Consider the following 26,283-nt stretch of genomic DNA (forward strand, 5'->3'; position numbering starts at 1 on the left):
AAGGAAAGATATAGACCCTACTTGTCAAGCCCACAGCCACGGGGAGTTTCCTGTCAATAGTAATGATCTTTTCAGACCAAGAAAAAGCTTAAATCACTGCGAGGAACTGATTGCCTCGTCTCACGCGGCGCTGTCAAGTTAGAGTCAGCCAGTCAGCCAGTTCATATTTCTGTTACTTGTAAGTAGAAACTGTTTTACTTGCCAACAAAGTTTGTGTTCATCTGTACTTCCTTCGCTATCCCACCACTTGGCCTAGTCTTGGCCTGGCCTAAAACCCAAAACACTGCCCGCTCCAAGCTTTGTGCCTTGCTTGTTTGTTACTCACATCAAGAAAATTAAGAAAGGGCCCCTTCACTTTTAAAGTTTAGGGTTGAGCTGGAAGAACGTCCGCATTGTGTCAGATTTTTGTTTGAAAGGTAGTAGCGTGTAAGCGCTGGGTGGAATTTATTGTATTTTATGTGGATGAAGCCACGCCTGGCACGGAGTCTAGTCGGTCTAGTTTGACCGAGACGATATGATATGATGTCGAATTCTCATCAGGCTGTCAAATGGCAAACATAACAGCAAGGGCCATCATAAACTAGATATGCATATATAGCTCAAGTTATCGTAGGGTTAGGGTAGTATGGCTGAAATACGAGAGCCAGTATGCTGAAGGAAGGAACTGCCTGATACCATCTCATGTTCAACCTACTAGGAAACTGCGTTTCCCGATAGTGTCTTGTCTAGTTGGTTTGGGCAATTACCCACCTTGACCTGTAATTTGGGCAGGTTTCGGAACTGGTGAAGGGGCTCAAGCCAAGCTGGGCCAAAGCCCAAAAGAGTCCAAGCTCCTCCCCCAAGATGCCAAAGCCAAAGTTGAAGGGCCATAGCTACCTGCAGAGACTGAGCGAGCGAGCGAGCGCGAGGCGGTAGAAAGGAAGCGAGCATGGGCTATTCACATCCGACGAATAAGGCCCATATAAAATTCACCAGTCCCGGATCCAACGGAGAAAGAGGGGGAAGTAGCCTGTAACCTGTACCTGAATCTGACTTGAGTCTAAAGAAGAACATGGCAATATCCCTGCCAGAGAACCGCCTGGTGGGAAGAGCGAGCGAGGATTTGAAGAAGGAACAAGAGAAGGGGCCAAGAAGAAGAACAGAGAGTAAAAAAAAAGGGTAATGACAAGAAAAAGGGAAAGAAAGGAAGGGAAAGAGCGAAAGGAAAACTGAGCAAGTTACCCCAGCAGCTCTATTTGTTTTATTGAATTTATCTGTATAATTTAAAGCCTCCATAAAGAGTAACTGCTGTACCAAACTAACACGCATATAATTTTCATGATGGTACAAAAGTACATCAGTCACACCATAAGCAAGATAGGAACCAGGACAGACGGAGAGGCTCGTCTTTCTAGCAGCAAAGCGACTGACCAGAGAGCGCCTAGGCGCACCAGCTGGTATTACCCCCCCCGCACCACCATGGAAACCAACAAATAAAAAAAAAGACGAGATGATGAACTGGCTAGGATTCGCCCTAGGCAGTCTCGTTTCGAAAGCGGGTGGAGGAGAGAACAAGATGCAAGGGTCATCCCCTCCCAACCCATCCTCCTGCCCATTCCCTTTTCAATGTCCGTAATGAGACGGAGGTCAGGTAGTGCTATATTGAAAGCAGGTAGACGAAGACGAGCCTATGTGTATTTAAAAGCGAAGTCCCCGCCCTCCATTGTCCGCTATGTCATCGTTTTCTTGCTTCTCCTCCTCTTCTTGAGACTCAGTCTTTTGCTCACCCACCCACTTACAAAGCACGGTTTATGTGCTAGTCATTCTTTTGTACCCCTCGTTTTTATTTTGCTGCTTTGGTTTTGTTCTTCTATCACGATAGCCTGGTGCTTTCTTTCGTTTAGCACTGCGTGCACTCACTCTCATTATCTTCTTACCACAGCTCGTCACACACCTCATTCCCGTCTTCCCGACTCTACTTTCGTGTAACTACTTTAGTCAATTGTTCCTGCAAAGATCGTCAACATGAAGACCTTTGCTACCATCGTCGCCTCGGCGTCCCTGGTTGCCGCCCAGGGCTACATGACCGGATGCTCCATTGGCAACCAGAACTTCAAGTTCAGCAACGTTTCTTCGACCGACTCTTACTCCAATGTTAACGCCGACCGCATCTCGCGCTACACCACTGGCTCTACTGGTGTCAAGGACGTCACTAGTCTGGACATGCAGTGTGGTGCTACTGGTGGCAAGGGCACTCAGGGTGCCCCCGAGAGTGCCAAGGTCGCTGCTGGCGAGAGTGTCCAGATGCACTGGTCTAAGTGGACTAAGGTCAACAAGGGTCCTACCGTAACTTACATGGCCAAGTGCCCTGATGCCGGCTGCCAGGATTATGTTCCTGGTACTGATGCTGTGTGGTTCAAGATCCAAGAGGCCGGACCCACCGCCTCTGGCCAGTGGCCTTCGGTAAGTCAAGTTGCATAGTTGAACATATGGAGATATTCCGCACGACCGCTCTAACACAGACTTGTAGACTTCTCTTGGTACCTCTGGCTCGCAGGACACCTACACCATCCCCGAGTGCCTGGCTTCCGGTAACTACCTGGTCCGTCACGAGGCCATCTCTCTGGGTGGCAGTGCCCAGTTCTACATTGGCTGCCACCAGCTTGAGGTCTCTGGGTCTGGCACTACAAACCCCACTGACCTGGTTTCCTTCCCTGGCGCCTACAAGAGCAGCGATTCTGGTATCAAATTCGATCCCAACACTATGCCTCCTTCGAGCTACACCGTTCCCGGACCCTCGGTCTTCACTTGCGGTGGCTCCTCCGGCAGCACCCCCTCTGCTGCTGGCTCATCCAGCGGTCCCAAGCCCTCGACTGGCCCTTCAAGCGCTGTTTCTAGCAACTCCCCTGTTGGCCCCAGCAATGTTCCCATGGGCACTGGCAACACCCCCAAGGTCACTGGCAATCTTCCTAAGGGTACTGGCAATGTCCCTCTCGGTACCGGCAGCGTTGGCTCTAACGGTGGAAGTGCCACTACTCCTGCCTCTGGTTACCAGACTGTTGCCTCGGTCTCTGGCTCTGCCTCCGCTGCCGCTACTACCCCGGCCCCTGGTGGCGAGTACGGCGCTGAGGATGTGTCTTCGGTCCCTGCTCGTGGTACTGGCTCTGCTACCTCGGCCTCGTCCCCTGTGACAACTTCTGGCCCTGAGGACACTGAGGACTGCCCCGTTGAGAACGATAGTGTTCCTGCCTCGCCCACCTCTTCCCGGGTTCCCCTGTCTGGCACTAACAGCACCATCCCTGATGGTGGCTCTACCACTGTTGGCTCGTCGCCTCTGACCACTGGATCTACTGGCTCTGGCTCTGGCTCTGACTACGAGTCGGGTGATGATGAGTGCCCTGTTGAAGATGGAGAAACCACACCCGCTGGTAGTGCCACCACTGCCTCGTCGCCTGCTTCTACCGGCGCTGGATCTACTACTCCCGTCGAGAGCGACGATGAGTGCCCTGCTGACGATAGCGAGGAGACAACCAGCAACTCTTCCCCGACCACCCCTGAGACGAAGACCCCCAGTGGCTCGTCTCCTTCCAGCTCTGGCTCTAACACCCCCAGTGGCTCGTCTCCTTCCAGCTATGGTTCTAAGACCCCCAGTGGCTCGTCTCCTTCCACCTCTGACTCTAAGACCCCCAGTGGCTCGTCTCCTTCCACCTCTGACTCCAAGACCCCTACCAGCTCTTCTCCTTCTAGCTCCAGCTCCAGCTCTAGCACTGGCTCTGACTCCTACTCCACCTCTAACACCGAGAGCACATCCACTAACACTGGCAAGAACTCGTACTCTACTGAGTCTGGCTATGGTTCTGGCACTGGTTCTGGCACTGGCTCTGGCTCCACCACGAACCCCTCTACTCCTAAGAGCAGCACCACCTCTGCTGCCTCGCCTCAGTCTCCTCAAACCTCTTCCTCTGCCACCCCCCGAGAATGACGATGAGTGCCCTGCTGAAGATGAGGAGCCTGTTGAGGAAGATGACGAGTGCCCTGCCGAAGAGGATGAGCCCGCCACTACCTCTCCCGTTGAGACCCAGAACGATGATGAATGCCCTGCCGATGAGGACGAGGAGACCACTTCTAACTCGTCTCCCACTACCCCCACTACCACCGAGGAGAATGACGATGAGTGCCCTGTCGATGAGGACGAGCCCACCACCACTACTCCTACCTCGCCCTCCAGCACCTCAGGCTCAGCCTCTACCTCCGGCACCTCTACCTCTTCTGCCTCGCCAGAGACTGAAGAGGAATGCCCCGTTGAGTATGAGCGTGACCTGTCTTACGTCGAGGAGAACCTTCCCCGTCGTCACTGGGATCGCCGCTCGTGGTAAACAAATACCCATTCTCTTTTAGTTTTCTCCAACTTGCCCACAACTTTGTTTTTTTTTTTCCGTGGGTAATGAATTGAGTTGGTTTGCGTGAATAAACCTCACGCACGCCTCTTGGCCGTTGGTCTAGGGCTTTCGGGTTGGGAGAGGGGCAAGGCTTGTGGCTTTGAAGCTGAAGCCTCGCGCTCAACTTGTATATTTTTCTTCTCTTCGTTGGTACTATTTTTTAACTAGACAATACTTTTTCAACATTTCTTTTCTTTGTATTTGAAAGCAGGCATATATGAATATCAAGGGCGATTGACAAAACGAAGGCTAGCGGAGAAGCGAGACCGTGATGAACGCAATACTGGGCATCGTAGTTGAATTTTGCGTAGAGTTAAGTAAAGATGCGTGTAAATGCACTGATTACAGACGCCTGTAGCTGTATATACGTAGGCCTTGCTTGATACAAGCCCAAGTTTTCGTCTTCTTGCTGTGTTGCTGGTTATTGTCGTAACTCTGTGCAACTGTAGGAAGTATCCCGTGTAAGGCGAGACAAGGACACATGTCATATTCAACTAAAGTGACGACATGGAAAGACTGGTTGTCCTAAAGCATGTCAACGCTCAGGTAGACTCGATCGTGTTCAACATACGGTCAGTGCAGTGAAGTCGCTCGAATGTATATTATTTATTGGCTATCGTAATCACAGGGCTCATTCTTCATTTCGTGTCTCGTACAGGAATCGTTTGCCGTCCGTTTGCTTGTGCGCTTTACAAGATGGTGCCAAAGCTATAGATTTAGAAGAAATTAGTGGTGGTCAGCAAGCATGGCTCTTGGAAAACAGGAAAGTTATCCTCGTCTGCTACGTGTTTTGGAAAGACTCACCCAAATGTTTGCTTGATGCTGCGCACGTAGTACTCCAGCCAGTTGCGCTTGGTCACCTCGTCTTGGCCAATCGGGACGCCGGTCCATTCGACACGCATGACAGTTACGTGGTCAACATCGTTCTGGTCAAACGAGATCTCCAAGCGCGAGAAGTGGTCGGCGGGCCATTGCTTGAGGCGCCAGCTTTGCACGATCTTCTTGGGCTCTTCAAGTTCAAGATACTCGCCCGAGACGTTGCCGTCGAAGATTTCGAACTTGCCGCCCTTCTTGGCACCCTCAAACACCTTGGGCTTGGCACGGGTGAAGGCGCTGATTCTAGCCACATCGGTAAAGGTCTTGTACAGTTCCTCGGCAGTGGTGCGGAACTCCTCGGTGTCGGTTACAGTAGTGGTGTTAACTACGGCGCTCTTCTGAGACGAGGTCGGGGCGGCGGACGATACGGCCTTGGTAGCTCCAGTGTGAGGGTGGACCTTGGCGGATGTAAAGCCACTGGAAGGGTCGGTGCCGGGGGCGTGCTGGATGTCTTTGCCGTGGTCTGCAATTAGAGCTGGGGATAGTTGCTGGAAGACCCTGCGTAGCTGGGGAACCAGCTTGGATCGGACAAGGTCCTTGACAGGTTGCTTGGCCTTGGTTTCACTGTGGATTTCAATATCGAACTAAGGGCAACAAGTCAAGAGGTTGAAGAAGCTTAGCACACCATGTCCACCATATCACGGCTACGGAGATAATAAAAAACAAGAAGAAAAAACCAAGGCGAGCGACGTTAGACCAATTGGTTTGGTTCAGCTCAGCCTGGCCTGGGTTGGTTCACTGGTTGAATGCTTACCACATAATCATCCTCATCAGTATCGTGGGCAATCTCAGGGATGGTGATGGCGCCAGTCACATCTTCGGCCTCGGGAGCAGAACCTGATCAAGAGAAAATTGGCCAGTTAGTACATGGTATTTTACTAGCTAAAGATGACAACGACAATGATAGTAGCCACAGCAGTGATATTGCAGGCGATGTTGGGAATGGTAATGGTGATGAAGATAGAATCAATAGAAAGAGTGGCGGCCACGGTGGACGAGCCTGCCGCAGCCAGCACACAGACAACAATGAAAACAAAAACAAGCGCAACGGGAGCAAGGCTAGCATACCGGAGTATTCCAGAACAAGCTTCACGTCGAAAATAGTAATGACCTTTCCCTTCCTTTGGCTGACATCAACATCTCCATCCATGCTCGTAACCTTGCTGATGCGAGCCGAAACCTCTCCCTCGTTTGCCGTCACAGTCTTGAGGTTCTCTTCGAACCATGTCCGCGCCCATTCAGTCACATCTTTGTTGACCCAGTGCCAGTTGTTGGGGTTATGAAGAACCATTGTGAAGCCTTTTTTTTTTTCTTTCTCTTTTTCTTTTTTTCTTTCTGTAGCTTCTTGAGTTTTCTTGTTATCCTTCTAGCAGCAGCAAGGCTCGATCCTGAGGGTCGCGGGAGGCGAGATTCGGTAGTCTACAATGTCTTCTAAACTTGTTAGCTCAGGGCACCACCAACGCAAATATTGTCTTTTTGAGTAACAAGAGTGAAAGAAGAGGGGTTGAGTCTGTGTTCAGAATCGGTACTAGACCGCAGCAATGGTAGTCATCAATGAAGGGAGTACAAATCACTCTATGACTGGTGCCAGCTGGTGGTTCATCATAAACAGATAAGGGGTGAGAAGCGGGGAAGAGACGAGGAAGAGGCAGTGGCGACGGCCCAGCACTGGACTTACCAAGGCTATCAATGCTGTGAGTTGATGCAAGCAATTGCTTGGGGTTAGTTTCACACACGAAATGCAACGCGAATTCTTTTGCAGTCTCGCAGCTGATTAGGATAAAGGACAGGAAAAGTTTGCGAGAGAAGAAGATTTCTGCACTGAGAAGAAGAGCAGCCGGCAAATTTATATGTGGACCTGGATATGTGGGGGGGAATTTCAATGAAAGTTGTCTTTGTTCTACGCCGAATTTGACGGAATCCTCTAGAAGAAAACCTCTATCGGTAAAACCCCGGCTGGTTCCTGAAGAAAGGTGGGGATGCCCCTGGCTTGTCCGGATCTCTCTTCTTATCTTATCGAATAGAAGAGGGGGGACGCTTGGCTGCTGAAGACGACGCAGCTGTGGAGAGGAGGGTGTACAGTACCGGTAAATCAGTGGAATGGACAAGCTGCGGGGGGTCGTTTGCGGAATATGGGAACAGGTCGGGCCCGAACTTGCGCCGCAGTGTAACGGCAACGAACCATAAACCATAGACCCTAACCCGTATCCGCCTTAGTAAGCCTCTGTGTAACCACTCACAACATAGTCAACTAAACTGAAACGATAATATCACTTACACCGTCTTTATCTCTCAGCGCCAACTTCACTAGAGACCACACCATCAACAGCCTTTAGAGACTATTAAAACAGCAGGAGAACTAAAACCGCTGCTACTGCCGCAAATTTTGTGACAAGCTAATGAAACAAGGAAGACGCTGAGTCCTTTTGGCGCTGTTTGTAGATTCCACCACTTGCTTTGATATTGGGTCTTGGCGTGTGGGCATCCAGCCTCTTTTGAGCATGGATGTCTGCCCACAATACCAGATACCATATTTCCTTGGTGTCCTGCGTTGGCGACCTGCCCACAGTAAAGCCAGTCGGCCCTAGCTTTGTATCACGTGACTGCAGAGTGTTCTATGCACATTCTCTTGCGGGTTACTTAAAATAGCAAAACAGAAAGTAGCAAAGGATAGGCATTAGGCCGAGTAAATTTCAACCTCCTATTATGACCGTATAGTGTAGTAGCAGCAGCATTAAGAAGCATGCAAAAGAAGCCGTATACTCTTTAAGCGCCGAGGACCCTTGCGGGCCCACTAGTCTAGCTCTAAGGTGGCCAATCACAGCGCTCTACTAACTGGGGGATGTGCTAAATATAGAAACACACGACGCTCCCTCCTTTTTGAATGGCAGGGCCCATCATGCCGTCACATCAGCCATCGCAAAGTCCCTGGTGATGGCTGTTATCATGAGACTAACAGACTGACTACTGCCTTTAATCTGGCTCCAAGGCTGATTTGTAGCCGTTGATTTAGTCGCACTGCAACAAATCACGCTCTCAGTTCTAATTAGGGACTAGTGGGGGCTGTAGCCGGTACCTACGGCCCCCCCCTCTTGTACTTGGATTGCTTGAATTTGTTGGCGGGAAAAGACGTTGCATGTTGCACTGGGACACATCTCTTGTATGGCAGTTTTTGCGTACTCGGTACTCCCTTCCGCTAGGTAGATGCCAAGAGGCGAGGAGGTTGTTGATGACCCCGCTGATTTTCATCCTGGTACCCGATTCCCTAAAGCCCCCCCTGCATCCTAGCTGCGAGAGGGGTCTGAGCAAATATGAAGAGAAGAGAACAGGAAATGCTCTGTGTATCATTTTCTCTGCATTGTTGTTGTTGGGTAAGCCACATCATAGTACAGCTGCGCTCTAACCTGCCGGGCTTTTTTTTTTTTCTTTTTTTTTTTTTTTTTTTTTCACTACGTGAATCACTCGTTCATCCTTTTTTAGTTTCCCCTTCCTTTCCTTTTCTTTTTGTCCGGCAGCCGTTAACAGTGGTTCGTTGCTGGCTTCTACCTGCTCTTCTTTGTGCTGTCAAGTGAAGCTGCGGACTTGCACATGTCTATATACGTGTGGCTATTGGTCTAAAAGAGAAAACGTTGTGAATTCTTCCTCGTTGTGCATCGCAACTTTGGTCTTTCGCTAGGCCCTCATCTTGCGCGCCAACCTTATCCTTATTTCTTGCCTGGAAGAAACTTCGATTTCGCCTCCAGCATCTCTTGCTCCACTTCATCCGCCTTATATTTTCCCTTCCCCGAGAGCCAACTAGCATCAGGGGCACCTATTCTTCTGCTCGTGATCTTGTGGTTTTGGATGATGAATGTGAACGAGCCCTCTAGGTTGAGGTTGATGTTAAACCCTCTTCAAACGACTCCTATTGCTGCGTCTCACTTGCAGCCTTTGCCTCTCTCAGCTGCTTCGGCCCCGCCAGGAAGCTATCAATCGCCAGCCAGCGCCATCCAGCCGTATAACCCACAAGAATGGGGAGCTCCGGCTTTGCGAAGCTCCGAACAAGTGCTCTCAGGACTCGGCCATGCTCGGAATTTAGAGGGTAAGAAACCGATAGTGCATCACTGGCTATGTAGCTGCAGCTTATATCCTATGAATGAAACCACCCTAGGCTAACCGCTGCATTCTTTGAACAGACGCTGCTCCTCCTCCACCCCCATATAGCCCACCGCGTAGCTCTCAACAGCGACCAATGAGCATGAGTTTTGAGCCGTCCACAGCCAACACTTCCGCCACTCGGATTCCACTATCGAGACTCGGGTCTACAGATGGCGCACAAAGTTTCCCTCCACCCCCAGGTGCGGAAACGCGTAGGCCTTCTCGAGAGCGCCGCTTCGGTCTCCCTAGTCTTAGCCGACGCCGTGACCAAGACCAGGCACAAACACGAGCCCAGTTGTCAGCTGGAGGCCCCATGGGCTCTATAGGGAACAACTTCAGAGGGCTTTCCGTTCATGTACCGTCAAATCACACACTCGGTCTTGACCAGCCTTCAGACCCACCGTCTGCTCGACGAGCTGCTTCTACTAGCGCTATAGGAACGCCGGGCTCAACAGATTGGGCAGCGCGCCAAGGGCAAGGGCAAGGGCAGGGTCTACAATGGGGGGCTGGTGTGCCCATACCACCACCACCTCCAGGCCCCCCTCCTTCACAAGCCAGATCGCAGAGTGCACAGTCATTTGACCGGGACCGACCTATTGTCTCACCCCCAACTAGAAGACCGCCGCCGTCGGGGGTTTCGGCTTTGGGTCCCGTCCCTCCCACGCCTGCCAATTGGATAGATGATGCAGTCATCACCGCATCACCGCCGCCGCCGCCGCCACCGCCGCCGCTCTTGCCCCAGCAGCAACAAACAGTGCTTTCTGCATCCTGTAGCCAACAACAGCCGATGCTTGTGGGGTCATCGCCTACTGGCAGTGACGTTACGGTTAATATGCAGACCCAAAGTGTATCCCAGTCCTCGTCGGTCAACATCGACAAGACAATAGCACAGCGCCGCAGTGAGAGTCGTACACGGCCCGACTGCTCCTCGCTTGACCACGCAGGAATGCCGTCTGAGATTTCAATACCGCCTGCCACAACTCTATCAAGATCTGGAGCGACGAGGATAACACCACGAAGTGCCAAGTTCAATGAGACCCCGACATCTCGCACCAGCGAGCCTCCGAAAAGCGCTGGCTCTCTTCGTGTTGACACTTCTGTAGGTGTTGCTCAGCCTTTGCCTCAAGCAGCGGAAAAGTCTATAGCTCAGACCCCGCCTGCTAGGTCCAGCTCTAGGGCGCCAAGCACTGAGCGACGTGCTGATACCCTAGGAGACATGTCTCAGTTCGCACTACTGGAAATAAAGCAAAAAGCAGTCACACAAACTGCGGAACAGTTCAGCCATGACACGATTGAAAGATATCAGACATTTGCTGTCAAGGAAGCTGCTGCTGCATCCGACACCGAGCGAGTACGCCTCTTTGCAGAATTCATCGTGGCCGAGTCGAGAATTCGCCGCGAGCGCTACTCCAACGCCATTAGCATCATGGGCTCAGAGATTTTCGACCTAACGCGGGATCTTTTTCGTCCCGTGGCCTCCCGCAGATCGTCAAGTGTATCGCGGAGCGACTGGACTCCGCAGTCTTCTGCATCGCTACTGCAGACGGCAAGCACGACTAATACAAACTATAGAGATAGCATGGAATTGTCGAGCTCAGCGCCTACCTCTGCCGCCATGACCTCATCACTTCCACCGTCTCCTAGCTCCATGAACAACGGCTCGCAGCGGCAAAATCACGGTTTCATGCCCTCACTGTCACCTATTCTTAGTTTAAGCATTGCGGATGACTGTGACTCTCGTGGCCGGCCTGTTAGTAGATGGTGGGAGGCCGGGTCTGAGGGGAGAGTTGAAGGGAGTCTTCTGAGATCTAAAAGGGAGTCCAAATACATGGGCGTGCCCAAGGAAGCCCGAGAGGCTCTGCAGTGGGAAGACGAGCCCCAGGCCAGCGACTGGCATCATCAACCAGGCAGTTCCAGGGCCCACAGCGACCTGCTTCCTGAAAAGAGAGACGACAACTCGACTCCGCATGACAGTCAGTTTCCTGTTTTAACTCCGATTAAATCAACACATCAGAGTACGCCTATTCCCGTACCTGTAGACGTTTCACGGCTCGTCACCATGCCTCCGCCATACCCCCGCCACCACCCCGCCGTTAACAACAACCACCCAGACTTGGCTGACATACGAAGCGAAGTTCGGGTGCTCAGCAACACGTCGGATATTTCAAGCAAAGGGGAAGAATTTGAGGCCAAAAGCAGCAAGCTGCGGGCCACTCTTTCGCATGAACAAGAAACAGCTCGCCAGAAACTCTTGCGAAACTTGCGGACTATGATTGACTCCGGAGAGCTCTCCTATGCCGATGCAGGTGCTATTGAGAAAGACCACAAGGAGCAAGAGCGGCTCAAGCTCAAAGACCTGGACAAAAAGTACTTTGACGGCTTCCAGCGCGAAGTGGTAGTTCCCCTGAATGAAATGCTGACGACGCGCATCGCCAAGGCCACCGAGCTACTCAACAGCTTGGCCACCGGGCTCTTCAACCAGTCGGACAATGCTGCAGATCTTCCACAGGAAGAGGGAGACGATCAGCCTGAGCTGCTGGAGAAGCTGACGCTGTTGAAGTGGATCTTTGAAACAAGAGAGAGCTTGTACAAGGCTATATTCGACTTGCTGTCGGCACGCAACGGCAAGTACCGCAACTTGATCCTGACGCCGTACCGGCTCTCGGGAAATGAAGAAAAGGTGCGCAGCACCGAGGCATACTTCCGCGACGACGAGATCAAGCGGAATAGCGCTTTTGCCGTAGAGATCCGCGACCGCACCCTTGAGTTTCTGAACGTGATTGAGCATTCTGTCATGAGAGGCTGCCAGGCCCAGCTTAATGCGTTTTGGGATATTGCACCGCCGCTGGGTCGCGTACTGGAGAAGGTGCCCTCGTCGTTGGAGAAATTTTGCATCCAGATTCCTGCGTCGGAATATGAGGAAAACCCGGCGTACTACGACCACCCACTTCAGTATCTGTTCAGCCTGCTGCTGCACGCAGAGAAGAGCACATTTCAATTCATAGAGTCACAAACAAACATGCTGTGTCTGCTGCACCAGGTCAAAGAAGCCAGTGCCCACGCACAAGCCAAGGTCATAGAGACAGAAATCCTTGGCGAAGGTATAGGTGAGAGCATATCTGCCGAAGACCGTGCTCGGAGGGCACAAGAAATGCTGAAGCGCGAGATTGAGGCGCTGAGTTTGGATCTCAAAGAAAAGGTCCGCACAGTGGAGGACCAATGGAAGAGCGGCTTTGGCGAAGTGGTCGAAAGCGTCAAGGAAAGAATTGGTGAGTATCTGCTTCAAACGGGTGGGTGGGATGAGCAGCTGGAGGAGGGCGGACCGGCTGTAGGTGTTTTGTAGATGGGGAGAGGGCGAGTTTTTGTTTAATAGCCCTTTTGAGAAGTATGATCTATATGCCTATTTTATTACTGACCGGTCGAGCCGTATCAATTGTAAAAACAGGAGTGTAGTAGTGTAGGATAAAAGTGAATAATGTACATAGTGGATGTGTTATACAGAGCAACCAAGGGCCAGCCGGATCCTTTTTCTACTCGCCCCTCCCCGCCTTGTCTTCTCCCTCGTTCTTTGCCCTTTCTGTTCCCCACTACCTCTGCCTTGCCTCCATACTTTCACTTGAACTCTTTGGGTAAATCCATTCCAACCTTGCGCGCTGTCAGCCGCACTCTCTCCTCTGTATCCATAACCATGCCGGGATTATACCGCTCAATGAGTGTGACATATTCGCGTTGTGCTTGGAGATACGCAACAACCTGTGCCGCCTCAGCCTCGGCCATCGCAGCCTGAGCCCCTTTGCTGTCTTTAGCAGCCCCGGCACTTATCCGCTCGCGAATCATCTGGTGTACTGGTGTGCGGGGTGTTGCGAGGAGCGGGCGCGGCGGAAGCTCACGCAGGAGGGAGCGGTAGATGGAACGGGAGCGGGCTGCGGAGGCCATAGCGAGTGTATATGTGTGGGTGCGCAAAATCCGTTAAGCGTATAGGCAAGCTTTAGCTATTGAAGGTCGTCTTTGTTTGCAAATTGTGTTGCGATCGGCTTGTATGTTGATATCCAACTTGGTGAGAGATTTCGAGAATGCTTGGGCCAGTGTTCTGGTGGTTGTTTGGTTGTTGGTATAGCAGGAAGGCCGGGACTAAAGATCTCTATAAAGTGGATATAGCGTGGATCAAGAACGGTATTAGTATCTAGCTGGCTTGTCGTCTGTCTTGACATTCCTGGGGTGGATTGTATCACAAGGCTACGATTTTGTGCTTGAAAAAAAGAGTGGACCTGGAAATCTTGGTGGGGCAGCTTTGAAAGGTTAGAATGCAACTCCTCAAATCTCCACTTTATGTAGCTACATCTTCTCAACTTCACGTCTTGGCCTATACATGCTTGCGCCATCAGGAAATTTTATCTCTCTATGTATTCGAGATATGGTAAAAGTAAAAATACACAACCAGCTAGTAGTAATAATACAACAACCTCCTCGCAGGCCACACTTACCAGCCACAGTCCTGGAGCAAAGCCTGCAGCAACCCCAGCTGACGTGGTTGTCCACACCACCACGGCTGCCACATGCTCTATTTGATCTTCTTCTGCTTGAGCTTGATGGTCTGGTCGTTGATGTAGACACCCTTGCCCTTGTACGGCTCGGGGGGGCGCCACTTGCGGATCTTGCCGGCAAAAGACATGATGAGCTCACGGTCGATGCCCTCGATGAGCACACGGGTCAATGTCGGTGTGGTGACAGTGACGCCCTGCGGGATGCCCATCTCAATGGGGTGGGTGTATCCCAGCTTCATACACAGGAACTTTTGGCCCGGGAACTCGGCTTTGTGTGGCCGATGCTCGACCACTGCACGGTAACCGATACCCGTCAATCGCAGTACGGCTGTATGGCCTTCAGAGACGCCCATGATGTTGCGCTGTAGGTAGGACCAGGTGGTACCTGGGTATCAGGGTTAGCAAGTAGTTCAAAATCATGAGCAAAACCCGCTCGTATATCAGCTGTCCACTAAGTAGAAGCCACACTCTCTTCAAGTAATAGGAAACTCACCCCACATCTCTCGCTGCTTGCGCTCCTTATCATTTGCCACGCTGACTAGCGCCTGTTTCCTTTCTGCGTCCTGCGAAATCTGCAGAAAGCTCGGGATATGCATTTCCAGTTTGCCTAGCGGGCCAGACACAGTGACTGTGCGACGCACTAGAGGTTGGTACGATGTCGGGATCTTGGTAGTCACCGGCTCGCCAACCACGACTTCCACGCCTTGCGGTATCGTCAATGCCGTGCGGCCGAGCTTGGAATTGGTGGCAGCCGTTGTCGAGAAGGGGGCTGAGTGCTGCTGTGGTTGTGTGTGTGCCTGGGGCGCTATTGAGGCGTAGCTAACTCGCATAGCGCGGGCAGCCCGCACGCGTACCGGAGCGAGCATAGTTGTAGACTGCGACCTTGCGGCGGTTTTTGGGGGTAAACCGAATGCTCTTTCTAGTTGTCGGCCGTATCGTCGAGTCACTACAGATTTAGTGGTCGCTGGGTTCTAGTGTTTGTCTTTATGACTCCTTACAGCTCTTTGCAGCTTGGGGGGGGGGGGGGGGCTTGTCGCTCTCTAGACCAAGCCCAAGAGCAGATGATAGATTGCAAATGGAAGAAATTCCTGGGCTTGGCTTGTCTGGTCGCCTTCGATCTTCACTAGGGGCAGCAGCAAAATCAAGGCGGGCCCGACCTCGAAGACCCGTCTAAATCCAGTTGGCGATTTTGGCCCCGCTGAAAAGTCGAAAAGAGAAGGTCCAATTGGAGCCAATTGGAGCGCCTCGCCTGGACTACAAATTCAGGTCACGTGACTATGTTTTGTAATCACGTGGTCATGTTTTTGCCAATCGACAATTGAACTTGAGCTCTGTATGGAGAGAAAACAAGAGCCATGAACAATCAAATGGATGGAGGTAAAGAGTGATGACGATTTCCTCTTTTTCCTAATTGTAGCTACTGTTACGGGCTACAACGCTGTAGGGTAAGTAAGGTATATGTACCGAATAGGACGACTGCTAGTAGCTAGATGTATCTACTATGCGTGTTACGCTTTCACTCAAGCATTCCGCTTCCATATGGCCCGACGTTACAATTATATTGCTGTAAAAGAAGGTTGGGACCGAAGGCGATAAGGCATCGCCGTAGTCTTAGGTGCCAACCCCGCCAGCCATGAATTGAACAGTATTTGCTGGGCTCTGGGACTAAGAATGCTGGTATCTGAAAGGTATTCGCGAAACTAAAAATATATCGATTTTGATCACAGCGCTCTAGCAAAGCGGTGAAGCCGCAGTAAATGACATTCTCAAGAGAGCGCTTTTAGGTGCAGCTTGGCTTGGATGACCAGACTTTTGTACAACATCCGCAGCCTCTCGCAAGCGGTCTAAGGTGATACAATGACCTATGGATCTTCATGATAGGGTGATTAGAGGAGCGGCAATCCCTTATCCTCAACGCATGGCGATGTAAGAAGCACTGCTGCAGTGTAAATAAAGCCAGACGCCATATGCTAGTCAGCCTATTGAGAAACGGGTTTCACACCCACCAGTCTAAGCGTAAGACATCTCTGTATCCCTATAGTGGTACATCAGGAGACACAAGTATGACAAGACAGGTCGTGACTTTCAGACCTCCACGGTACCGATCCACGCGTGAATGAGCATTAAGTTCTATAGACTTTCAGCGGCTCTAAAGCGAAAGCGAATATTAAGACCTCGGGATCAAGCGGGAACCTAGCAAAGGCAAGACAACACGTTGTAGTATCATGAGATTGGGGTCAGACCCGTCGATATAACCCTTCTAATTCACCACTCACCGAGCATAATGCGAAGTAGCAATGAGTGCATAATCTGTGGTAACTGAATAATTTAAACGCAGAAAATAGTGTAATACAGGATGTGCTACACAGTGCTAATCTTGTTTCAACCCAATTAGCCAATGGTTCCGAAGGAGAAGTATCGACTGGCCCAAATCGATACAGACTAATTTGGTGGAAGCGCATCTTCGATAGTGCGCTCAACTGTATAAACAAAAGGACACAGCCATTATACAGTTCCTTCTAATTGCAACCACGATACAGCGTCGGGAGACTCTCGCGTGCAAATGGCTTCTTTTCATCTAGCTTCTTTACTGCCAAAGGCGGTGAAAAAAAATATCGGCATGTCAAAACTTTAAGAGGCTTTAGTATAGCCCAAAAAAGAGCCTCCTCCGGACAGGCTTGAACTGTCAACCTCCTGATTGCCGCTATACCTCCGAGAGGCGCTTAACAGTCAGACGCGCTAGCCAATTGCGCCACAGAGGATACTAGCTTTAGGATCGCCGAAAAAAGCCGTGTTAGTCTTGCTTATATAGGACAAAGAATCGGGCCGCTCTAGTAGCATAACCAATCCCGGAACCCGACAGGTACGTCCTCGGGCCGCGCTAGACAGAGACCCTTCTGGCTATATTGCCGGACCCTAAAAAGTCATAGGAGATGTTTGAAGTCTATGCGCTCCTGTCACTGCTGACCGCCCGGGAGGTGCTCCCGTCCGGAATATGCCGTCGCATTGCTGCGAATTAACAGTAGGTAGACGTTAAATAATACAATAACAATAACCGCTCTAGTTTCCGACTCCCCTTCTACAGGAGGGGGTATATTTGAGGTCTGGTGGCTTCCCTTCTTCCGGGCTGCTGGAGGACGACGCATGACATATCCATGGCCTTTTTATAGCTAACCTTCACTTGTGGACTTTGTGGAAATACATTTACGGCAATTCCGTTTAATTATCTTAGGCCCTTAAGAGCGGCAATGGGATTGTAGGGTCGTCACTAACTCTAATGGGGCAGGCCGTTCATGTGACAATGTTTCTCTGAATCATGGCCCAGTGATGAGGTGAAATAGAGAGGGAAAGATGTTAAGGGGCTAATAGGGAGGCTTCAAGCGTTAATTAGCCTAATGCATGTATATGTTTTCATAGCAATGGGTAGAATATTGTCGTGATGTTCTTGAAATAACTAGAATACTTTGGTTGCAACTGATTCGTCATATGCTAACTGGGGAAACTTAGGGTGAACATTCCATTGCATATACGTCGAGAGGGAACTCCAGTTCATTGAGGAGATGACTGATCCGCCCACGCCCACCAGGCTATCACCGACAGTGTGGCTAGTGCGCCTTGTATCTCACAGACTTTGTGGTAAAACAATAATCAAGACGCCAGAAAATATGTCGGTTGTTAGAGTGATGTTGTTTACACTTGAGTTAACAAATCTTGAAAATACCTTCTGGGAGTAATTTAGATAGCCTCCCTTGAATACGTGATTCCCCCTTCGTTTCTTCTTTGGGAGCATAGCAGTAAACAAGAGGTTGATGTACTCAAAGAGGGCTGCACAAGTGTTGGAGGTGTATAAAAGTGTAGGGCGACCCTGCTTTCATAAACGCATGCCATGGCACACAGAATGGGAGGCTTTACACCCCCTCTGGATATGTTCGATGGACTGCTTTCCCTCTCCCCAGTAATGTGCAAGCTCTAGCGATTCCTGGACTTACTTACATAACACATCTACAGTGAATGTATAACAGTAGATATTAGGAGGACGTACTGAATGTCGTGTAAAAAAAAGAAGAAGGAATAAGTGATTATTGAAGTTGTTCTGTATCTGTCCAAGTCTAGTCTGAGGGGCGGATCTCAGCCAGCTTATATATCCATCACTACCATATTCTAGATCAGGCACATGGGCCTTGGAAGAGGACCCTTTATGTCTGTCACTAACCCTAACATTTGGGCGAACTGGATCAGGGTCAACAACGCTGGTAACCCTGCCTGAGGTTGGTAAATGTTTTAGGACATTCTAGTGCCTCAGTGTCCAGCCCGACAAGGATGCCCCCAGTGGTAAGCTACGAGGCCCAGCACTCTTATCGTGGCTGGAGACAAACAACTTGTAATTTTTTAAGCTGAATTTCAAGCCCTCTGCGGCGATAGTTGGTCCTGAGAGCAGTGTATGAGGACCTCCCTAAGGTATTTGTTTGCTGCCTGACCCAGGACTATGATGACGAACGAACGGCCACGACCGAGCCCCTCCTCACACTGCGCTTATAGATAGAGAGGAATCTCAGCATAAAATGCATCTCAGTCATTCTACAACACAAGTTAAGTACGTTAGGGATAGAAAATGGGCGGAGGCGTTGAAGCATGCGGCACCTTCTCTTTGGGAAGGATCACAACGGCTTGAAGGCAGGCTGAATCAGGCTGAAGGAGCCAGACCTATGTTTTGTGATTGAGCTGGCGCTTATGCTCATAACATGCTCTATGCTGTAGGAAACCAGTTCCTACGATATCTCGTAGCTCATATGCCATTTCGCCATAAATTCAGCTTTATAAAGTGAATCACGGAATTTTGTCTTGGCGGAGTAGTGATATGAAGCCCATATTGGCAATAGGTACTTAGCTGTATAGTGCTTGATGAACAAGTCTCTATAGTGCACGAGTGGTAAGGTATGTGATTTGACTGTCGCAATGGCAAGCCTGTGATGCGACCATACATCATGATTGCAGAGAAAACTACTACTCTGCTTACTAGTTGGGCATCAAAAAGTCTCCTACATCTGGCTAACAACTTGCAGATACTTGGGGTGGCCTGTTTAGGCTGGAAGGGGTACGAATTAAACCTATAGGCATAGTTCGCCTCGGATAACAATGTTTTTCTCTTTGCTGCATTTAATTCTCTTGTGTACCTCTTGCCGTTGTTTTCTTATCTAATTCAGCTTGCGGCTAAAAAGTCAAGATCAAAGCTATCTTGCACTGACCAACTTTGACCATCTACCTGTTGGCGCGTTTTCCTTCATGTGCCTCATTACTCTCAATCAGCTTTTTTAGTTTCTTTGGCCTTACCGCATTCATCGCATCACTATGGACTCTTCTACGGCGCAAACCACTGGGCAGCCGATGTGGCTTCTGTCTCTCGGTATGTGTTCTAATGTGTTGATACTAGCTTACTATTATGTCGCTAACTGCTGCAGATGGCGGTGGTGTCTGTGGGCTGTCTAGCTTGCTCATACTCGAAAACATCATGGAATGCATCCAGAAGTCAGAAGGTTTATCTGAAGTACCAAGGCCCTGTGACAGGTTTGACTTGATTGGCGGGACAGGAATTGGAGGGTATGAACTTGACTGGCTGTGATTACACATGAGAGAATCTTCGTTAATAATCTTCGTACAGGATCACTGCCATTATGCTCGGCCGACTGAAAATGAGCATCGGCAAATCAATTAAAGAGTATAAAAGCCTTGCCAGCAAAATATTTATCCCAGAGCCAACACCTTCATCTACAACACCTGCGAGTGCCTTTTCAGCTGCAAGATTGGAGGCTGCTATCAAACGAATGATTCGCAACAACTGCAGTGACCCAAACTGCCTGCAGCGAAAGACGTATGGACGTATTACTGGCACTGACGGATGTCCCCATGGAGACATGTTGTTGGCAGATGATAATTGCACGAAGACGTAGGTACTACGAAAACAGGCCTACAAGGCATAAAAAGTCTCCACATAACTAATGTTCCATGTTAATCTAGTGCTGTGCTGGCAATGACTAAAGCCAATATCGAAACCCGACCAACGTTCTTAACAACATATCACACCCCTGGATACCTCACAGACTGCAAGGTTTGGCAGGCGGCCAGAGCTACCTCTGCAGCGATCACCCTCTTTGACCCAATCAAACTTGGTCGCGACGGAATTGAGTTCATTGACGCTAGCTATGGCTACAATGACCCATGTGAAGCTCTTATCTGGGAGGCCGAAAGGCAGTTTCCTGGTAGACCCATCATGATACTGAGTATTGGAGCAGGCCTCGGCGATGTTGTTGAAATTAGCGATTCCAGAGGTCCTGTGCTTGAAGCACTCAGGAAGATGGCCACTAGCTCTGAGCAGACCGACTTGCGACTCAAACAAAAGTACAACAGCCCTGGAGTCTACCATAGATTCAATGTCGAAATTGGGCTAAGAGACAACAAAGTTTTGGGCCGCCAGATATTTGGTAATATCGCAGCGCACACTGCCAACTACCTCAAAGAGAAAACTCGATCTGTTGAGCGGTTTGTCGACACCTTCACCAGGAGTGGTGTTTCTCAGCCCAAAGCCCAGCACGATGAAAATGACAAGAAATGCCTTTCCGATCTTTATATTACCGATCCTTACATAGACAAAAAGGATATTGAGAGCAGAAAGGGTGGCTTGCTGAAAGAGTCGTATCGATGGATTCTCAGCCACAAGAACTTCCAGCAGTTCCTCAGTGAAAGCGAATCCCCAATCCTCTGGATCAAGGGAGACCCTGGAAAGGGCAAGACAATGCTCCTCTGTGGCATCATCGATGAGTTAGAGCGAGCCAGTCAGACGTCTCTGTCCTACTTCTTTTGCCAAGCCACCAATGATCGAGTCAACACAGCTAGCTCAGTGCTGCGAGGCCTGATCTACTATCTGGCATACCGTAATCCACATCTTACCAAGCATATCCGGAACAAGTACGACCGCAAGAAAGATATGTTCAACAGTCCAGGTGCTTGGCATGAGCTATGCGAAATACTCACCTCTATGTTGAATGACCCGAGCCTGAAAAATCCCATCCTGATTGTTGATGCCTTGGATGAGTGCCGTACGAGCCAGAAAGACCTCCTTGAATTCATCGCCAAGCCATCACGCGCGAAATGGATAGTGTCAAGCCGAAACTGGCTAGATATTGAAGAAATATTGGATGACGCAGAGCAAAAGGTCAAGATACACCTGGAAATAAACCAGGAATCAGTTTCTGCAGCGGTCAACTCTTTCATCAATTTCAAGGTGGATGAGCTTGCAAAGCAAAAGAAATACAACAGGGAGATGAAGGATGCTGTCTCGGAACATTTACGCGCGAATGCTGACGGCACGTTCCTCTGGGTCTCCCTGATATGTCAAGAGCTTTCTAATTCGCAAAAATGGCATACTGCGAAGAAACTGAAGTCTTTTCCACCTGGGCTTTACCCCCTATATGGACGAATGCTTGAACAGATCTGCGACTTGGATGATGCACAACTCTGCAAGGATATCATTGCTAATGCCTTGGTTACTTATCGGCCTTTGACTTTAGACGAACTCTATGTCCTCGTCGAGGCGTTTGACGGCTTGGAAAAGGAGGATGTGAAACAGGCTGTCAGCCTATGCGGGTCTTTCTTGACTGTGCATAACAACTATGTCTCTTTTGTGCACCAGTCAGCCAAGGATTATTTCCAAGAAAAAGCCGCAGGCGAGATTTTGCCTTTCGGAATTCAACACCAACACCAGGCTATCTTTTCGCGATCACTTGATGTCCTTCACAAAGAACTACGGCGTGACATGTACAACTTGACAGCACCTGGATGCTTCATTGAGGAAGTCTCAGTCCCCGAGCCCGATCCATTGGCTGCTATCAGATATTCTTGTTTCTTCTGGGTTGACCATCTTATCGATTCATCAGCAAGTGGGATGGTCAGCATGAACGACAAGATCTTGGCCTTTCTAAGTGGGAAGTACCTTCAGTGGCTGGAGGCGCTTAGTCTCCTAAGAGACATTTCCACTGCAGGAAGAGAAATGGAAAAGCTAAAGCTATACTCAGTAAGTTACTTCATACAAAACATGAGGTCTTCGATAGATCAACATTTAACATTGTGTCACAGGAGAAAGCACCTCAAAATTTGCGAGACCTCGTGAACGACGCTCACCGATTTTTCTTGTTTTACGCAGGAGTTATTGAGATTGCCCCACTGCAAGTTTATGTCTCAGCTCTCATATTCAGCCCTACAAACAGCTTGATAAGACGAATGTTCAGTCATGAAGAGCCAGACTGGATCGAGCTGAAGCCAAAGGTTGAAGCCAATTGGGATGCTTGTCTGAGAACTGTTGAGGGCCATGATGATACTGTGACATCAGTGGTCTTCTCAAATGACGAACAGCGCCTGGCATCAGGGTCTTGGGACAATACAGTCAAGATCTGGGATGCGACTTCTGGTGCGTGTTTGCACACTCTTGAGGGCCATCATTCCTACGTGGCATCAGTCGCATTTTCAGACGATGGACATCGCCTGGCATCAGGGTCTTGGGACAGAACGATCAAGATCTGGCATGCGACTTCTGGCGCGTGTCTACAGACTCTCGAGGGCCACCATCAAGAAGTGACATCAGTCGTATTTTCAAACGATGGACATCGCCTGGCATCAGGGTCTTATGACAACACGGTCAAGATCTGGGATGCGACTTCTGGCGCTTGTCTACAGACTCTTGGAGGTCATAATGGAAAGGTGGCATCAGTGGCCTTCTCAAACGATGGACATCGCCTGGCATCAGGGTCTTATGACAACACGGTCAAGATCTGGGATGCGACTTCTGGCGCTTGTCTACAGACTCTTGGAGGCCATAATGAAAAGGTAAAATCAGTGACCTTCTCAAATGATGCACAGCGACTGGCATCAGGGTCAGGCGACAGCACGGTCAAGATCTGGGATGCGACTTCTGGTGCGTGTCTGCACACTCTTGAGGGCCATACCGAAGAGGTGACATCTGTGATTTTCTCAACTGATGGACAGCGACTAGCGTCAGGATCAGATGACAAGAAAGTCAAGATCTGGGATGCGACCTCTAGTGAGTGTCTGCAGACTCTTGAGGGTCATATCGAAGAGGTAACGTCAGTGACTTTCTCAAATAATGGACAGCGACTGGCAACAGGGTCTTGGGACAAGACCGTCAAGATCTGGGATACGACATCCCGTGCGCATCTACAGACTCTTGATTGCCATCATCAAGGAGTGACATCAGTGGTGTTCTCAAAGGACGGACAGCGACTAGCATCAGGGTCTTGGGATAGTATAGTCAAGATCTGGGATGCGACATCCGGTGCGTGTCTGCAGACCCTCCGTGGCCGTCATGGAAAAATGGCATTAGCGGGGTTTCCAACTAGCGTTCAGCCACTGGCATCGCGATCATTTGTTGTTCAACCTTCTTTTCTTCACTCCCAACTTGAGACCTACTGTATCAGTAGTGATGGTGTTTGGGTTTTGCAGGCGCAAAAAAGGGTCCTTTGGCTACCACCATCGTATCGTCCTGTGAAGTCAGCTATAGCACGCCAAGCAGTTGGGTTCAGCACTTCCTCCGGCCATATCATAGTCGTGCGATTTAGATCCATTGGCTAGTGGTCACGAGGTTTCGCCCAAAATCGCAAACTCCCATCATTATCCTAGAATGTCGAAGCCAGAATTTCGCCCTTCAGTAAACTGTACCTATTGATTGTTTTGCTACACCAGATTCCATGTTCCGATTCTCGATCTACATCATGTAAGTCTCTTCGATATATTATCTCACAAGATCGGCTTTGTCGCTAATCCATCCCCAGTCAAAAACTAATTACTCATTTACACTATACTTGCTAAACAGCTCTTATACTCCACCCATTGCTCGTGCAAGCCTGGTTGTCTTGATTTATGAGTTGTAACGATTCGTCATGTACATGCTAGCCATGTCATGCATTCAGGTATGTGGCGCGCCTTTCCCACGTCTGCTAAGCCGTTTCCCTTATCAACTTTCTTTGTCCTTCCAACATCCATTTAACACTTCTCACACTTCAAGCTCATGATGATAACATAAACTAGGCTAGGCTTCCAAACGGCTTTTAGGAGTCATGATATCCCTCTTCCTCCCTCTTATCTTCTCAGGCCTACATATAATGTTCGGAAAATGGCAGAACCATTTTTCAGTAAATTCACTATTTTAATTAAAATATTCTCCCTCATACGAAGACTAATACGTGGAATTAGCGGCTAGTTGTTGTAGAATTGCTTGCATTAATTGTGTTGCATGAAATGTTGGATCAACTACATTGTGTTGCGTGGCGCTCCAAGCTTGCCTCAGGCACGTGACTGTTGCGTGGCGCTTTGACAAGCACCCCTAAGACACGTAACTGGCAGTTGTGCACAGACCTATCCACTGTGGCTGAAAGTATACAAAAGTATAAAAGCTAGAAGACCTGGAAAAGGAATTTAGAAATTGATGATAAAATAGTCAGCGATTAATAGAGTCAATAAAGTAATAACAGTGTCAGGTCTATTCAACACTTATCGTTGATGGGCATCAAAGCCACCACTCAGTCGATTTTGAGAAATATTGTGAAGACAACCACATCATCACACTTTGTATGCCAGCTCATTCCTCTCACCTACTTTAGCCTCTTGATGTCGGGTGCTTTGGGTCACGGAAGAAGGCCTATGGTCGAGAAATTGAGCATCTAATCAGGTGCTGGATAACCCACGTTTCCAAGACTGATTTCTTTCTGGCTTTTTATGCTGCCCACCAAGCAGCTATGACGGAAAGCAATATCAAGGGGGGTTTTAGAGGCGCTGGAATCATTCCTTTAGATCCAGAAAGTGTGATATCTAAGCTTGACGTGCAGCTACGGACTCCAACACCGATCGAGGAGGAGGCCGGCCTCCCCGACCCTTGGGTTTCTAAGACGTCAAAGACAGTGCTAGAAGCCAATTCTCAATCTGAATATCTTGAAAAGCGAGTTAGAAGGCATCGAAGCAGCTCCCCAACATCAATTATCCAGGCACTTAGGTCATTTTCAAAAGGAATGAACATGTTGTGAAGTGTATTGATTTTCTATTAGTTTATTAAAGGTTTAAGTTCTTTCACTATGCACAACTAGGCCGGAGTATTTATGCACAGGTTTACCCAGTGTTAATCCGACTGAGGACAGATTCTCCACAACAGAACACAACAATGTGCCAGAACACCTTGTCGAAGTCCGAGGTCCAGATCCTTCGACAGGCAAATGAGACCCTTAGCAGGCGTCATAGAACAAAAAGAACTAAGCTGCGGAATAGAGTAGAGATGACTATAGATGAGGGAAGGAGTGAGATTGATCAGAAAGACGTTGATGCACAGGTGATGGAAGAATTATCCCAAAGTAGTGGTCAGGGAAGGTCGGGACTAGCAAGGGTAAGGCAGTGTGGAACTTGTGGTAAGGCTGGTCATAATTCAAGAACTTGTCAAAAAGCTGCTACAGTGTCTACAGAAGAGCATAACACTTAGTTTCAATTGATTAGATGTTTTGTTGTGTTTTTATGCTCCGTTTTGTCTTGAGGGTCGATATTTTTGGTGAATTCGCATAGTTGGTGCATTCGCTTATCATTGACGTTATCTGGTTAGCTGGATTGTTGCCAAATCGGCCATGTGATTGGTTTAATTACTTGGTGTGTGGGGCCTTGAATTTTCTAGAGAGGAAAGGGAAATCTTGTAGGTGCGAATAAGAATTCTCTTTCTATAGAATAGATCTTAAATGTTGAATCAGTTGGTTTATTAAAGGGTTTAAGTCTATGCTACGTCCTTTGTTGTGAAGTGTATTGATTTTCTATTTGTTTATTAAAGGTTTAAGTTCTTTCACTATGCACAACTAGGCCGGAGTATTTATGCACAGGTTTACCCAGTGTTAATCCGACTGAGGACAGATTCTCCACAACATCCTTGAACTATTCCTTTTTGTAAAAATTGGTCCTTATTTTATATGTATTAAGTTGGAAAAAATTTCTTTTTCCTGTTTCTACTTATGTAGCCCCTTTCTTCCACAGATAAGACCCAGTCTTATCTATTTACCCGAAGCTTCTCCGGGGCACTCGTGGACGTTTTCTCAACACTTGTTGAAGCAAACTTCCCAACAAGTTCCGGATGAAGTTCGGGTAAACTGATAAGACTTTGTGCTTATCTTAAAAAGGGGAGTATTTAGGAAAAGAGGAGTAGTAAAAATTTTTATCTACTTTAAAATAATAAAATAAGGACCAATTTCTACAACACTTTTGTATTGTGGTGT

The 26,283-nt window shown here is 49.1% G+C and overlaps 6 protein-coding genes across 6 annotated transcripts; 3 read left to right on the forward strand and 3 right to left on the reverse strand.

Moving 5' to 3' along the window:
* Positions 1-2,004: 2,004 nt before the first annotated feature.
* Positions 2,005-4,355, forward strand: HOO65_021092 (Endo-beta-1 4-glucanase D; the record flags this gene model as incomplete). Its single annotated transcript, XM_071006501.1, has 3 exons — positions 2,005-2,442; positions 2,510-3,845; positions 3,898-4,355. The coding sequence occupies 3 exons, from the start codon at positions 2,005-2,007 to the stop codon at positions 4,353-4,355; spliced, it is 2,232 nt and encodes a 743-aa protein (XP_070861730.1).
* Positions 4,356-5,218: 863 nt separating this feature from the next.
* Positions 5,219-6,585, reverse strand: HOO65_021093 (putative protein.08; the record flags this gene model as incomplete). Its single annotated transcript, XM_071006787.1, has 3 exons — positions 5,219-5,878; positions 6,049-6,131; positions 6,363-6,585. 3 exons carry the CDS (start codon positions 6,583-6,585, stop codon positions 5,219-5,221), a joined length of 966 nt encoding a protein of 321 aa, XP_070861731.1.
* Positions 6,586-9,140: 2,555 nt separating this feature from the next.
* Positions 9,141-12,774, forward strand: HOO65_021094 (uncharacterized protein; the record flags this gene model as incomplete). The annotated part of the gene is made up of 2 exons (XM_071006337.1): positions 9,141-9,375; positions 9,470-12,774. 2 exons carry the CDS (start codon positions 9,141-9,143, stop codon positions 12,772-12,774), a joined length of 3,540 nt encoding a protein of 1,179 aa, XP_070861732.1.
* Positions 12,775-13,043: 269 nt separating this feature from the next.
* Positions 13,044-13,367, reverse strand: HOO65_021095 (FMC1 protein family; the record flags this gene model as incomplete). The annotated part of the gene is made up of 1 exon (XM_071000242.1): positions 13,044-13,367. The coding sequence occupies one exon, from the start codon at positions 13,365-13,367 to the stop codon at positions 13,044-13,046; it is 324 nt and encodes a 107-aa protein (XP_070861733.1).
* Positions 13,368-13,992: 625 nt separating this feature from the next.
* On the reverse strand, positions 13,993-14,841 carry HOO65_021096 (mitochondrial 54S ribosomal protein uL6m; the record flags this gene model as incomplete). Its single annotated transcript, XM_071006998.1, has 2 exons — positions 13,993-14,360; positions 14,469-14,841. The coding sequence occupies 2 exons, from the start codon at positions 14,839-14,841 to the stop codon at positions 13,993-13,995; spliced, it is 741 nt and encodes a 246-aa protein (XP_070861734.1).
* A 4,483-nt stretch (positions 14,842-19,324) lies between these two features.
* On the forward strand, positions 19,325-23,913 carry HOO65_021097 (Vegetative incompatibility protein HET-E-1; the record flags this gene model as incomplete). The annotated part of the gene is made up of 7 exons (XM_071006280.1): positions 19,325-19,379; positions 19,435-19,573; positions 19,635-19,919; positions 19,991-22,043; positions 22,106-23,318; positions 23,726-23,756; positions 23,856-23,913. The coding sequence occupies 7 exons, from the start codon at positions 19,325-19,327 to the stop codon at positions 23,911-23,913; spliced, it is 3,834 nt and encodes a 1,277-aa protein (XP_070861735.1).
* Positions 23,914-26,283: the final 2,370 nt, after the last annotated feature.

The sequence above is a fragment of the Ceratocystis lukuohia genome, assembly GCF_044167205.1.
Source record: "Ceratocystis lukuohia strain C4212 chromosome Unknown Supercontig2_pilon, whole genome shotgun sequence".
NCBI lineage: Eukaryota > Fungi > Ascomycota > Sordariomycetes > Microascales > Ceratocystidaceae > Ceratocystis > Ceratocystis lukuohia.